Below are 12,658 nucleotides of genomic sequence, written 5' to 3'. Positions count from 1 at the left end.
GTCACTTAGCCCAAGTAAAATATTTAGGATGGATCATACCTTAATTATGTAAATGGATATTAATGTTGATGAAAAATCTATCTTATTAAAAATTTCCAACTTACTTCTATAATTTGTTCCAACTGTCATCAATCAGGAAACTTCCTGTGTTCCTAACCCACATTCCTCACGCATAAGCCTAAACTATTTTACTCCAATTTTTTGCTCAATTGCAAGGGTAATCAACTGTCACCATTCTTGATGTAATTCATCATGATTTAAAAACTGTTATTGAAATAACCTTTTCTTCCTCATGCTTAAAAACACAGTTCCTTTGAAATATTTATTTGTAAGTAGTATACATTATTTCCCCATCTACAGATGAGTTTTATTCTTTTCTCCTAAGTATGTTCCAATTTTTCTTATAAAATATGGTACTTTAAACTGGAGCTAAGTAGCCTGAAATGTTAATGTGTATTACATGCATTGACCTTATTTGTGATAGCAATACAAAATCCAATATTCATAGTTTAAAAAAAAATGATTTAATTCCCCGGCAAACATTTTAAGACTGATGTTAACATTTCACTTCTCAAATGAGACAACTGAGACAGAGGAAAGGTATAACTTGCCAGAGAGACATGGCTAACGAGTAAGTACCAGAATTGGGAGTTGATATCAGGTCTCTTAGTAGAACTCTGGCAATTTCCATAACACTGCAATTTGGTGTCAGTGCAGAGCTGAAGAGATGTGTTTTCCAGTCCCTCTTTTGGAAGATCAATGAGTTTCCCTGACAGGACATGTTATTTGTAGACTCTCCACAGCTTAACAAGAAACACTAATAAGTGATCCCAAAACATTGGTGGTCATGATGTTCCATAACCTTTAAGAATTCAACAAAAGTTACCACGTCATTGGAAATGAGATCATATGACTCAAAATAGTTAACAATCAACATACTACATATTTGTGACTAACTTAACCATCTAATCCAAACATTATATCCACAGCTAAGGACAGTATTAGTAATTTAAGGCAATGGCACTTAAGAAGTTAATATGCAGAGAGGCAAAATGTCTTGATCAAAAGAAGCATGTGCCTCTCTTTTTACCTTCCCTGGCATGGGCTTTGATGCTTTGCTTCGTGACTGGCCAGCTGGCTGCTAGCTTGATAAACAGAACCTTTGCCCATCTCACAGGCCTTTGTGATTAGGGTCTGGCATCTTTAAGAAGACATTCCACACAGAGACATGCCAGAAGGAGGGGGTAAGGAAGATGGGGGAAGCAAGATCTGTTAGCTAGTGAGGACTAGGGGTGGTGAGGGAGACTGGCCAGGAAGCCTGCTGCTACCCATAAGGCAAGGCTTAACAGAGTGTAGCAATGGGCGAACAGCATGAATATATACCTTAAAGTCTAGTCTTAGAATCTTCCTACGACCTCATGACAGCCCAAATTAAATTTCCTTTGCTCCCCACAGTTCACTCATTCTCTAATTCCTCCTGTCATCACACTGCATCGGAGATCCTCTCTGACTAGCTTTGACCTAACTTGAATTCAGTATACCCTGGCTACTACCTTAGATAGTCTTTAATAAACACACTTAGAGAAACATTCTCCATTCAGGATGGGCCTTGGTTGATGCTAGATTGGATTTACTGTTCCTTGTCAAAAGTTGCTAAAATAGGTTTGCCATTTGAAAAATTAAAATTATAGTTGAGAAGTGACTGAAAGAGGTTGCTGTAAATTGCTTTAAGACAATTAAAGACAATATAGTGGTCCTACAAAGAGTCACATGATTTTCAGGGTATCACAAATTGCTGTTTTTTTTAGTAATTATTTTTTAGAGAGAGAGAGCGAGTGAGTGCACAGGTGGAGGAGGGGCAGAGAGAGAGGAGGACAGAGGATCTGAACGCAGGCTCGAACTCACGAACCACGAGATCATGACCTGAGCCGAAGTCGGACACTCAACCAACTGAGCCACCCAGGTGCCCCACAAATTACTTCTTGATAGAACTCTTACTCTGCTTTCTCTTCCCGCTAGTAGGTGAATAAATTGATGGGGAGAATGTTAGGACCATAGCAGCGTGATTCAAAAAGAATGGAACATTTTAATAAATCTATTAGTAGTTAGATTATATACAAACATGTGGTCAAAACCAATTTTAACGGGCTCCCTCAGTTACTTCCATAATTTTACAATGGTCAGTGGACTGACAATGGTCAGTCTGTGCTAACAACACACATTCTATACTTTAATTCATTTTATCCCCTTTGTTGCACACCACCATCAATAGTTAAAGGGGTAGTTGTGACGCCATCTTTCATCTCCTCAAGGCTGCCAAAAAAGAGGTGATACAAACAGGAATTTCATGTGGATTCTCACATGAAGAAACTGCAGACAACCTGGTCTAGTAATACATTTTTGAAAGTTAATTTCCTTTTGAATCATCCTGTACACTTTGATTTTAGAAAGTTACTTGAATAAGTCTTCCATGTTATCCTGATTAATAAGATACTGAATGGAGGGAGGAGAGATGAAAAGTACAGCTGGAGATCCCTCAGCTGTGAAAGATGTGTCCATAAGACAGCCTGATGAGGGGCTGGATGAACCTGGGTCAAGATGTGAAAGGCCTGCTCTTGGATCTGCTGATTACACAGGTTCGAGGGGAAGCTAGAATGACAGATGAGGCCCTCAATATTAAAATTTATCATCACAAGCACTGGACTGAACCCACAGGATTACTTTTAAGCACAGTGAATACAAACTGTACAAGTTCAAGGGGAGACTTGACTTGACTGCAGTTCACATACTCTGGGGATTTTAACTGACCATAGTTTTATACATATCAACATCTTGATGTAAAACCAACACCCACTCTCTGTCCCTTCCACCCCAACAAAAATTTCTCAAGAATTTATTTCTGTACAATCTTTGGCTGCATTAAGAAGATGTGGTACACACCCACACGTGTGCACACACACACACACATCACTACTCAGTGATGAAAAAGAATGAAATCTTCCCATTTGCAACAACGTGGATAGAACTAGAGTGTATTATGCTAGGCAAAATAAGTCAGAGAAAGACAGCTTTCATATGATTTCACTCATATGTGGAATATGAGAAACACAACAGATGAAGATAGGGGAAGGGAAGGCAAAATAAGAGGAAAAACAGAGAGGGAGGCAAACCATAAGGGCTCTTAAATACAGGGAACAAACTGAGGGTTGCTGGAGGGGCTAAAGGGCTGAGGGGTATTAAGGAGGGCACTTCTTGGGATGAGCACTGGGTGTCATATGTAAGAGATGAATCACTGGGTTCTACTCCTGAAGCCAAGACTACACTGTATGTTAACTAGCTTCAATTTATTTTTTTTTAATGTTTGTTTATTTTTGAGAGAGAGAGAGAGACAGAGTGCCGGCAGGGAAGTGGCAAATAGAGAAAAGGGAGACACAGAACCTGAAGCAGGCTCCAGGCTCTGAGCTGTCAGCACAGAGCCCAACATGGGGCTCAAACTCACAAACCATGAGATCACGACCTGAGCCAAAGTCAGACTCTTAACCAACTGAGCCACCCAGGCGCCCCTAACTACCTTGAATTTAAATGAAAAAAAAAAAAAAAAAAAAAAAAACCAACAAAAAACAAAAAAACAACATGTGTTCAGATCACAGGAAGGGTTGAGACTACTGTGCTCTGAACTGATCCTCTGACAACTGTAGTATTATGTTCAGTTTTGACACTGACATTGACAAATCTGATGCATCCATAGTGGGGGACACAGACCATAGAGAGGACCAAAACTCATGTCACTTGACGAGGAGCTGAGGAAATGTGGGTGTCTTCCAAAGAAGAAGAAACTCAAAGGCTCACCTATCCATACCTTTGAAGAAGTTGGGTACAACAATTACAAGTATGGACTCTCATGTCAGATGGCCTGGGTTCAATCTTTGGCGGATTTAGCAGAGATGGGCACCAAACTCTGACGTTTTCTGGGAACAGTCCTGCAAAGCCTCTCAAATGAAAGGACTGTGCTATGTCATATTCATTTTGTATCTACACCAGGCCTGCCACATCTTCGGTGTTTAATAAATGTTTTCTTTCTCCTCCCTACAGACGTCATACGCAAAGAACTAAGGTCTCAGAAGCAAATTACAAAGGCGGTACAGAGGCACACTGGTTAAACACCTGGTAGCAACTGCAAGGCAAATAACAGTGGCTCAGCGCTGCCTGCCCCGCAGCTGGCAATGGTCATCATGAAAATAATGTGGGGAGCTGAAATCGGTAGTTGCCTCCTAGTAACTGAACAAGGAGGCAGCCTGAGTGAGAACAAACTGCTTTTTATCTTTTTTTTTATGAAGAAATTTGCATTTTAGTTATTGTTAGTTTCAGTGGGACCAAGTCAACTCAGAGTCAAGTCAGCTTGCAGTCTATCTTTTATCTTCTCTAATGTTGGCTCTCTTCTGTTGTTTTGTTTATAAACTTTGACAAAAGCATTGTTTGCCCTGATGTCATGTATCATGCTGTTTTGCCCTGAAATGAAAATACCTGCTATTAAAGCTTAATTAAAAAATACAGTTGTTTCCACTTCACAGCTATCAGAAGAATCTATTACAGTGTTTGTTTTCTCTTTATGTGAGATAATTTGGGGGAAATGCTAGCTCCTCACTCCACAGAAGGTCACTAACTAAAAAGAGATGGTTTAATTGATAAGCATTCTTTAAGGAATGTAGAGTATTCCCAAGATCCTATCCTTGCAGGGCTCTGGGCTTTGGAATGAAATCAAAGTCTTGTTAAAAGCTCAGCATCTAAATGTAGCCATTCAGAAAATAGCCATGAAAATTCCTTTTTTCCCCGAGCTAGCTCTTCCTTAAAGTGTTGTGAAATGTAAAATAATTTTAAATGTCTTACCCACTTAGTTCAAATTATAAAACACATACAATGTCAAAATGGGTTAGGGTTTAAGCATAACAGTTATCACTTGATTATTTCATACACATGTATATATATACCTACACACACACACACACACACACACACACACCCTCTCCTTAAATACCTCTCTTTAAATATTTACATGGGTGGGTAATACAGTCTAAGAGTCAATTGTATCGCTGAGTATTATCGTATGAAATGCAGGAAAATATTAATATATTTCCTTGGGAACTCAGTAAGATTTTTCCATTTTGGTGTGCTCTGTTTATTCCTTACCTCAATAAAGGTGCTGACCCCAAGGAAAACTAACAAACCAGGTTTCCAAAACAAAATTCTAAAAGGTTGAGAGGTCAGAGAAAGGACACACTGAGATGCTTTGATATGGAGGTAGGCATATGATCAAGAAGAAGGCTTGGAACCAACTTTATTTCATGAGATTCTACTTCTGGACTGCTTCTATAAATGACGCTTTCCCATGCCCATTTAGTTCTACTTATGTAATACGTTTGTTCGACATATACCCTGAGTTAAATCATGTAAGAGGAGTCAAGTGACTTCTACATACCTAAAACATTGTGGGCCAGATACCCTCTGCAGCCTGCATGGCCTCCATTCCCCTCGGGTTCACCATATACCAGCTTATCCTCATTCTTCGTCTTATCCCTGGTTCCCCAAGCCTCTTTTTGCTTCAGGGCAGTCACATATCCTCTTCTCTCTGACTAAATATCTAGTCTCTGCTCATCCTCTTCATCTTGGCCAATCCTCACCCTTGAGCCTCAGCCTAAACATCGTTTTTGAAGGAAGGCCTTTCCTATCTCCTTGCCCTGCCCTGCCATTGGTCTAGATTGGGATCCCGGTTTCTAAATTCCCACAGCTTAATAGTTGCCTTCCATGGCACTCATCATGACTATCACTATCCAGTTCCATGTGCCATGACAACTTTATTATCGGTCTCCTCTCATAGACTGCGAAGCCTACTAAGGCAGTGGCAGCGCTGACACAAGATGGCGCCCGGGACATCACATGTGTGCCATGAACGTTCTTGGAATGAATGAACAGAAGGAACCCACTGAGAACCTAAAGCTACTTGTACCACATTTCCATCCACTTGGGTGGTGCCTGCCTGGAAATTTTTGACTTAAAGTTTATTTAAGAAAGTGTCTGAATCCTTGCCCCCTTCTCTCTGCCCTCCCCCACGTCTTCCTTCTCCCCAGCACACATACCCCAGGGAGTCTGTGAAAACTGCCAATGAAAGATACTGCTTTTTACCACAGAATCTTGTCACATATCCTGGAATTTTATAGATAACATATACTTGTAGTTTTACCCCAGTGGTTACCAGAAAGGAGAGTTGTTCTTAATGAAACTTTAATGCTCTTGCCCTTCCCATTACCGGATGATTGGTAAGACTAATGATGGAGTAAGAGAGAATCAGAAAAATAAATGGCCATAAATTAAATCCTACTATGATCTAATTCTACTGAGATTCTTCTTTCCAAAATACAAACAGCTCTGTCTAAGCTCTCCACTTGAACCCAAAGGTGCATTTTTCATTCAGCTTAGCGCACACCTTAGGGAAGGATATGGCTTTAAATCACGAAACTAACACATTTCCACATTTCTTCTGATAAACTGAGGTGCGTCTGGCACCACCCTCAGACTTTCTACAGAATTTACAAAACAAAGAAAACATTAAAAATCAAAAGAAAAAGAAAAACATTTGCATTTCCAAAAGGCAATCTTTTATAAATATTACTTTAAGAGAAAATAAAATATGTTTGACTTAATGCTGTCTGTAGTAAAATGACCATAGGGACAGGTCTAAATGGTTTATTAAGTAAGAAAAATTGAACATATGAAAAATTGTTCTCTCCCAGAATATTTCTAACCCACACATGTAATTTATATCATGGCAAAATTCAACACAAAAGGTCTATTGTTTTTGGCAAAATAACTTGCAAACATGCTTAATTAGGATGCAAACTGAAAGCACATTTTAATACTGTTGACAGCCACGAGCTTTCGACAGTGATTTCCGCTATTATTATTATTATTTTACTTATGGAAACATTCGAAAAGCAGTAAATATGAAACTAGAGGACAGTTATTAAAGAGATATAATATTTTAATCTTAGGATTCTCATTTCTGTGTCAACATCACAAATAATATGCTTGAACATCCCCACCTTGCAGTAGGGATGAAAGAAATTATTTTTGCAATGAAAGCTTACTCCCATGGATATTTGAAAAAGATGTCAGCATTTAAGTTAATCAATACCTGCTTCCAGTGGGCTTTACTTTGAGAAGTGATGCCTCTTTCTGGAGAGAAGGGATAATTTTTTATACTGACATTCCATTCCATTTACTGCAAGATGTAAATGAATGCCTCCATTAAATGAATTCCATGGTCAGTTAATATCCAAAGAAGTCTTTTCTCTATTGTGTATTCTTACCCACCATAGGAACAGTTAGATCCTAAAAATAAATCTAAAATATTATAACCTAGGGCACCATTTTCAAACTGCGAATGCCCAGTTGTTCCAAGGCTGTGACTTATATAATTCTTTGTTTCTATAGATTACAGACTAAGGATATAAAAAGGGAGGACCAAGTTACAGGACTGAATGAGACAGAAGAGGAATTTGGTTATATTACCTGGATATTCTAGCTCTTTCACATATTTAAATTTCAGTGATCATTTGTAACTTGTAATTTATGTATGACAAAATACAAGGTAAAAGGTAGAGATGGGGCACCTGAGTGGCTCAGTCAGTTGAGCGTCTGACTTCGGCTCAGGTCATGATCTTGTGGTTCGTGAGTTCCAGCCCCACATCGGGCTCACTGCTATCAGGCAGTCACTGTTGAGCCCGCTTTGGGTCCTCTGTCCCCCTCTCTCTGCCCCTCCCCTGGTTGTGCTCTCCCCAAAATAAATAAGTGTTTTTTTAAAAAAAAGTAGACTTAAAGCATTGCATGGTATAGTGGAAAGAGTTCCGGTCTCTGGTTCTCTCCCTCCCCCTTGCTGTATAACCTCAGATAAATTACTTCAGTAACTTTCTGCCCTGGGCCATAACTTCTCATGTGGTTTTCTTATCTGAAAATGACAGTTATCTGTGATAACTTGAAAAATAAATCTAATAGAGGTCACCAGTCTGAAGGGTTAAAAACTTCAGGGGTGGATATGTGACCTGAGTCCTCTAGGCTCACTGTTTAAAGATCTTATTTTACCTCTACACACAGCCTTAGAGTTGAATAAAATGTGAAGAAGCTAACTAGCTATTCTATTTCATGAGACTCTATTGAACTTTTCACTGATTTGTTTTTTATTATAAAATTAATACATGCTTATTGCAGATGCTTTCAACAGCTCAGAATGGTATACAGAAAAAAGTACTTCCCTTTACTGCTGCTTTCTCTCTATCACACACACCCATACGACTTCTCGTTTCCACTCCCCAGAGATCATTATAAACAGTTTCTTTTAAAATAAAATACTGTGAAAATGGAAAACGCTGTAAGACAATTTATGGATTTAAAAAAATACATTAAAAAAATCTCAAATTATTTCATGCCAGTCAGGATTGGTGAAATCTCAAATTCCCTCGGAACAACAGAATGACCAATTGCTGGGTAAGGCAACTGAAATAATAATCCTGTAAACAAATCATCCAAAGTGTATGGCTAGAGACAGCCCACAGCAAAGATGGAATAAAGCCTTCAAGGAACACCACCTCCTCCTCATGGTTAACAACTTGATGACGTTCTTCAACATGTTTTAATGATTATCATACCTTCCCCTTCACAAAGGATTGATTTATTATGGTTTAAATTTAAAGAATACTGGTTTTCCAGTTTTGAATCAGGCTTAGATTACAGAACACATAAAATCAATGACTTTGTTCTAGACAAGAAAAGACCACAGTGTTCATTTAAATGAAAAAGGAACAGTCCTGGGGAAACATTCTTCATGGGGTTCTACGTGCTGTTTCCACCACCCGCTTCACCACCTCTCTCCTTCCCTGATTGCTGTCATCAGCACCACCACACCTAACATTTCCATGGCTCCTTAAAATTCACAAACAACTTCACATATCACTTATCTTAATCATCAAATAATGTCGGGTAGAAAGAACCATCTTAGCTTTTCAATACACAATAAAATACACACACACACACACACACACACACACACACACACACACACACACAAATAAAAAACCTGAAGCTCAGAGCAGCAAGGTGATTGGCTCAAGATCTTTCACCCAGTAAAGGGACACTTGCCCAGGTTTATGACGACTCCAATGTGTGTATCTCCAACTCAGATCTCCCCTCTGCATCTCCAGGACCCACATCCAATCTCCGACTCAACATCTGCACTTTCGTTCTGAGGGTAGTTAAATTCAGTTTCCAGGCTGAGCCCATGATATTCTCCCATTAACTTGCTTCTCTTTCAGTGGTTTTCTTTCTCAGTAAATGGCACCATCATCCTTTCAGTTGCTTAAGCCAAAAACTTAGGCTTCATCTCTATCCACCACCCCTTTTCTCAACATGCATACATGGACTCCATTAGATTTTGCCTTCTGAAGATGTCTCAAAAATGTCCATTTCTCCTTGTCTCCACCATGAACAACACAGCCCAAGGCCCCAGCATCTCACTTTGAAATCATTTTCATGTTATACCCTGCACTTCCCTCACCACCTCCACTCCATGCATTCTCCACTTGGTAGCCACCGTGATTCGGTAATTCCTCTACTTAAAATCTTTGGTTGGCTTCCTAATGCTCTTCAGATAAAGGGAAGAATCCCTAGTGTGGCCTATAAGAGCCGGTATGATCTGACTGCTGCAAACTGGCAAGACAAATGAGTGCTTTCCATAGTTTCAAGATACCATGCTGTATTTTTAAATAATGAGTATTTGTTCTGTGTTTATAAAATGCATAATATTTAATAACATAAGTGCATTAATTGTAGAGTGACATTCACACTTGTGGATTTTAAAGCATTAAGATATGACCACATATAAATCTTCGTGAATTCTTTCTTAAATATAACCAAATTCATTTTACAATACTCTATGAATTAAAATACATGCCCAAATATGTGTAATAAAATATATAATAATCATATAATTTATTTCGTTGTGTGTGATTTCTATCTGTTTCAAGCCTTTGGATAGCTGGAGAGATGGACATGTCTCCCATGTTGTATGGATTACTCATCTCAGAGTCTACACATAGTTACAGTTACCCAGGGCCTACACATAGAAGAGCTTGGTTTCACTGCCTTACTATTTGGTCTTGAAATTCTTAATAATTTTTGAACAAGGGTCCTATATTTTCATTTTGTCCAAGGAACCACAAGTTGTTTAGTCCATTCCTGCTAAAAAGAACCTCAATGTATTAAGAGTTGAACTCTCTTCTATCATTCAAGACCAAAGTATTTATTGCATTCTATTTCTGGATTTCTTCACAGAAGGAGGACTCTGAGGACCACTGGAGTCAGAATTGTCAATCAATGGGGGAAGGGTGTTTATATACTGTGGTCAATCACAGACTTCAGGCCAACAAAACATAAGCTTCTACTCAACAAATGAGGTTTCCAGGGGTGCCTGGGTGGCTCAGTTGGTTAAGCGTCTGACTTTGGAACTCAGGTCATGATCTCGTGGTGCATGGGTTCAAGCCCTGTGTCAGGCTCTGTGCTGATAGCTCAGAGCCTGGAGTCCGTTTTGGATTCTGTCTCCCTCTCTCTCTGTTCCTCCTCTGCTCATGCTCTGTGTGTGTTTCTCTCTCAAAAATAAATAAACACTGAAAAACGTCTAAATACATAAATACATACATACATACATACATACATACATACATACATACATACATACATACATAAATAAATAAATAAATAAGATTTCCAAATACAATAAAATGTGGTTAACAACTTTGGCTAGTGAAAGAGGTAATACCAACGGATGGTTAATGTGGAACATCCCCTGGATTCAGCTGCTACTTAAGTCTTGTCCTAGAATATGGGCAATAGCTGGGCAAAGGTAGGTATAATCAACTTTACTAAAGAGTCTAGTGGTAGCAACATTAGAAATATTTTTATGATTTATAAAAGTCCATCTGTACTTTGTACTAAGCAAAATAAAAAAGTGAACCCCTGTGGGAAATTTTCTGCATGTGAAAAATGTGTCCCCAGCGGGTGCTTCCAGGATTGCAATCTTTGATGAAGGCAAGCAATATAATGGTGGGGGAAAATTGTGCTGTAATGGCTGAAAAGATGCTAGGTTTAAAGCACATCATGTGCTACTTTCATCTTGTAGAAGTTAAAAGGCTGCTAGCATCTGTAAATTATCATTAAATATATATATAATATATATATAACATATATTTATTAAATATATCATTAAATATATATATACATATATAATTATTTTTATTTTGCATGAAAGTGAATGATCCTTAAAGAGTTGGTTTACTGCTTACCCTAATTAACGTAGGTGAATTTAAAAATGAATATCTACGTAAAATTTAAATTTTAGGCTGATAATTTTTCCCCAGAGCTCAAAATTTATGTAGAATATGAAAATTTCAACTTTCTTGAGAAGGTTACGCTTCTGAGATAAAAATTACATGATAACACAGTTTCTAGAAGTTCCCATTTGTGATAAATGGGAAGCATTCAGATGTAATGGTGCATACTTCAAGAACAATTGTGGTGTCAGAATTGGTTTCAAGTCTCTACTTGGCTATTAACTACTTAACAATTTACTTGATTTTTCTTTTTCTTTTTTAAAAATTTTTTGAATGTTTATTTTTGAGAGAGAGACAGTACGTGAGTGGGGGAGGGGCAGAGAGCAAGGAAGACACAGAATCTAAAGCAGGCTCCAGGCTCTGAGCTGTCAGCACAGAGCCCGACATGGGCTTGAACTCACAAGCCCATGACCTGAGATCATGACCTGAGCTGCGGTCGCCCAACCAACTGAGCCATCCAGGCGCCCTGAGTTTTCTAAGCCTCAGTTTCCAATTCCTAAATAAGAATAACAACAGCCCAGGAATAAGGCTACTGCGAGGATCAAATTAGATGTAAGTGTTTAGCACAGTGACTAGGACATGACGAACACTCTACAAATGTAGCTGTCATCATTGATGACATTTTTCTCCAAGATTTTAATCTATTAAATAGTTACCTTATTGACAGGAACAATGTTTTTGACATTGTAGTAGAAGCCAAAATAAACCATGTTGAAAACCCCATGACGTCCCAAAGTTGCTGTAAATCCTTTGTTGAGGCCCTGGAGTCCCAAGCCTTCCTTCTTAATGATGTGTCTTGCATAACTCATAGTGGATGGTTGCTGTAGGAGAGAGGAGGAAAGCCAGAAAGATCATCTTTGAGACCGTGAAATAGAGTAAATTACCATTTTAGCTTCCCTTCAAGCCAAAACTATTAGGGACGATTTTTGTCTCCAACATGCATAATCATGCCTAGATCCATGCTTTTAAAATTAGGAAGCCCAAAAAGTAAACAAAATTGCATGCATACAGGTCTGAAAGGGAAGATTTCTGGCAAAAACCAAAAACAAAAAACCCACATCTTTGTTGGAATTAGTGAAACTAAGGTCATGTAATACCTATCATCACTACCTACATGTAAATAGCTGTATCCAATTCTGGATTATCCAAAGTAATGGAGGGGATTAGCCATACAGATAAACTGGTAATCCGTAACTGTGCATAATCCAAAAGGAATTTATATT

General features: G+C 38.5%; 1 protein-coding gene across 3 annotated transcripts in view; it reads right to left on the bottom strand.

The window, feature by feature from the left end:
• Nucleotides 1-12,658, bottom strand: part of SLC25A21 (solute carrier family 25 member 21) — a 480,482-nt gene that overhangs the window by 21,324 nt on the left and 446,500 nt on the right. For all 3 annotated transcript variants that reach the window (XM_025919643.2, XM_086709897.1, XM_086709898.1), the window contains one exon: nt 12,092-12,256. In XM_025919643.2, the coding sequence (XP_025775428.1) occupies nt 12,092-12,256 (165 nt within the window). The remainder of the gene's footprint in view (nt 1-12,091; nt 12,257-12,658) is intronic.

The sequence above is a fragment of the Puma concolor genome, chromosome B3, assembly GCF_028749965.1.
Source record: "Puma concolor isolate L17-30 chromosome B3, mPumCon1.1.hap2, whole genome shotgun sequence".
Lineage (NCBI taxonomy): Eukaryota > Metazoa > Chordata > Mammalia > Carnivora > Felidae > Puma > Puma concolor.
Note: the sequence above shows the minus strand (reverse complement) of the source record. Positions and strands in the feature narration are given on the sequence as shown.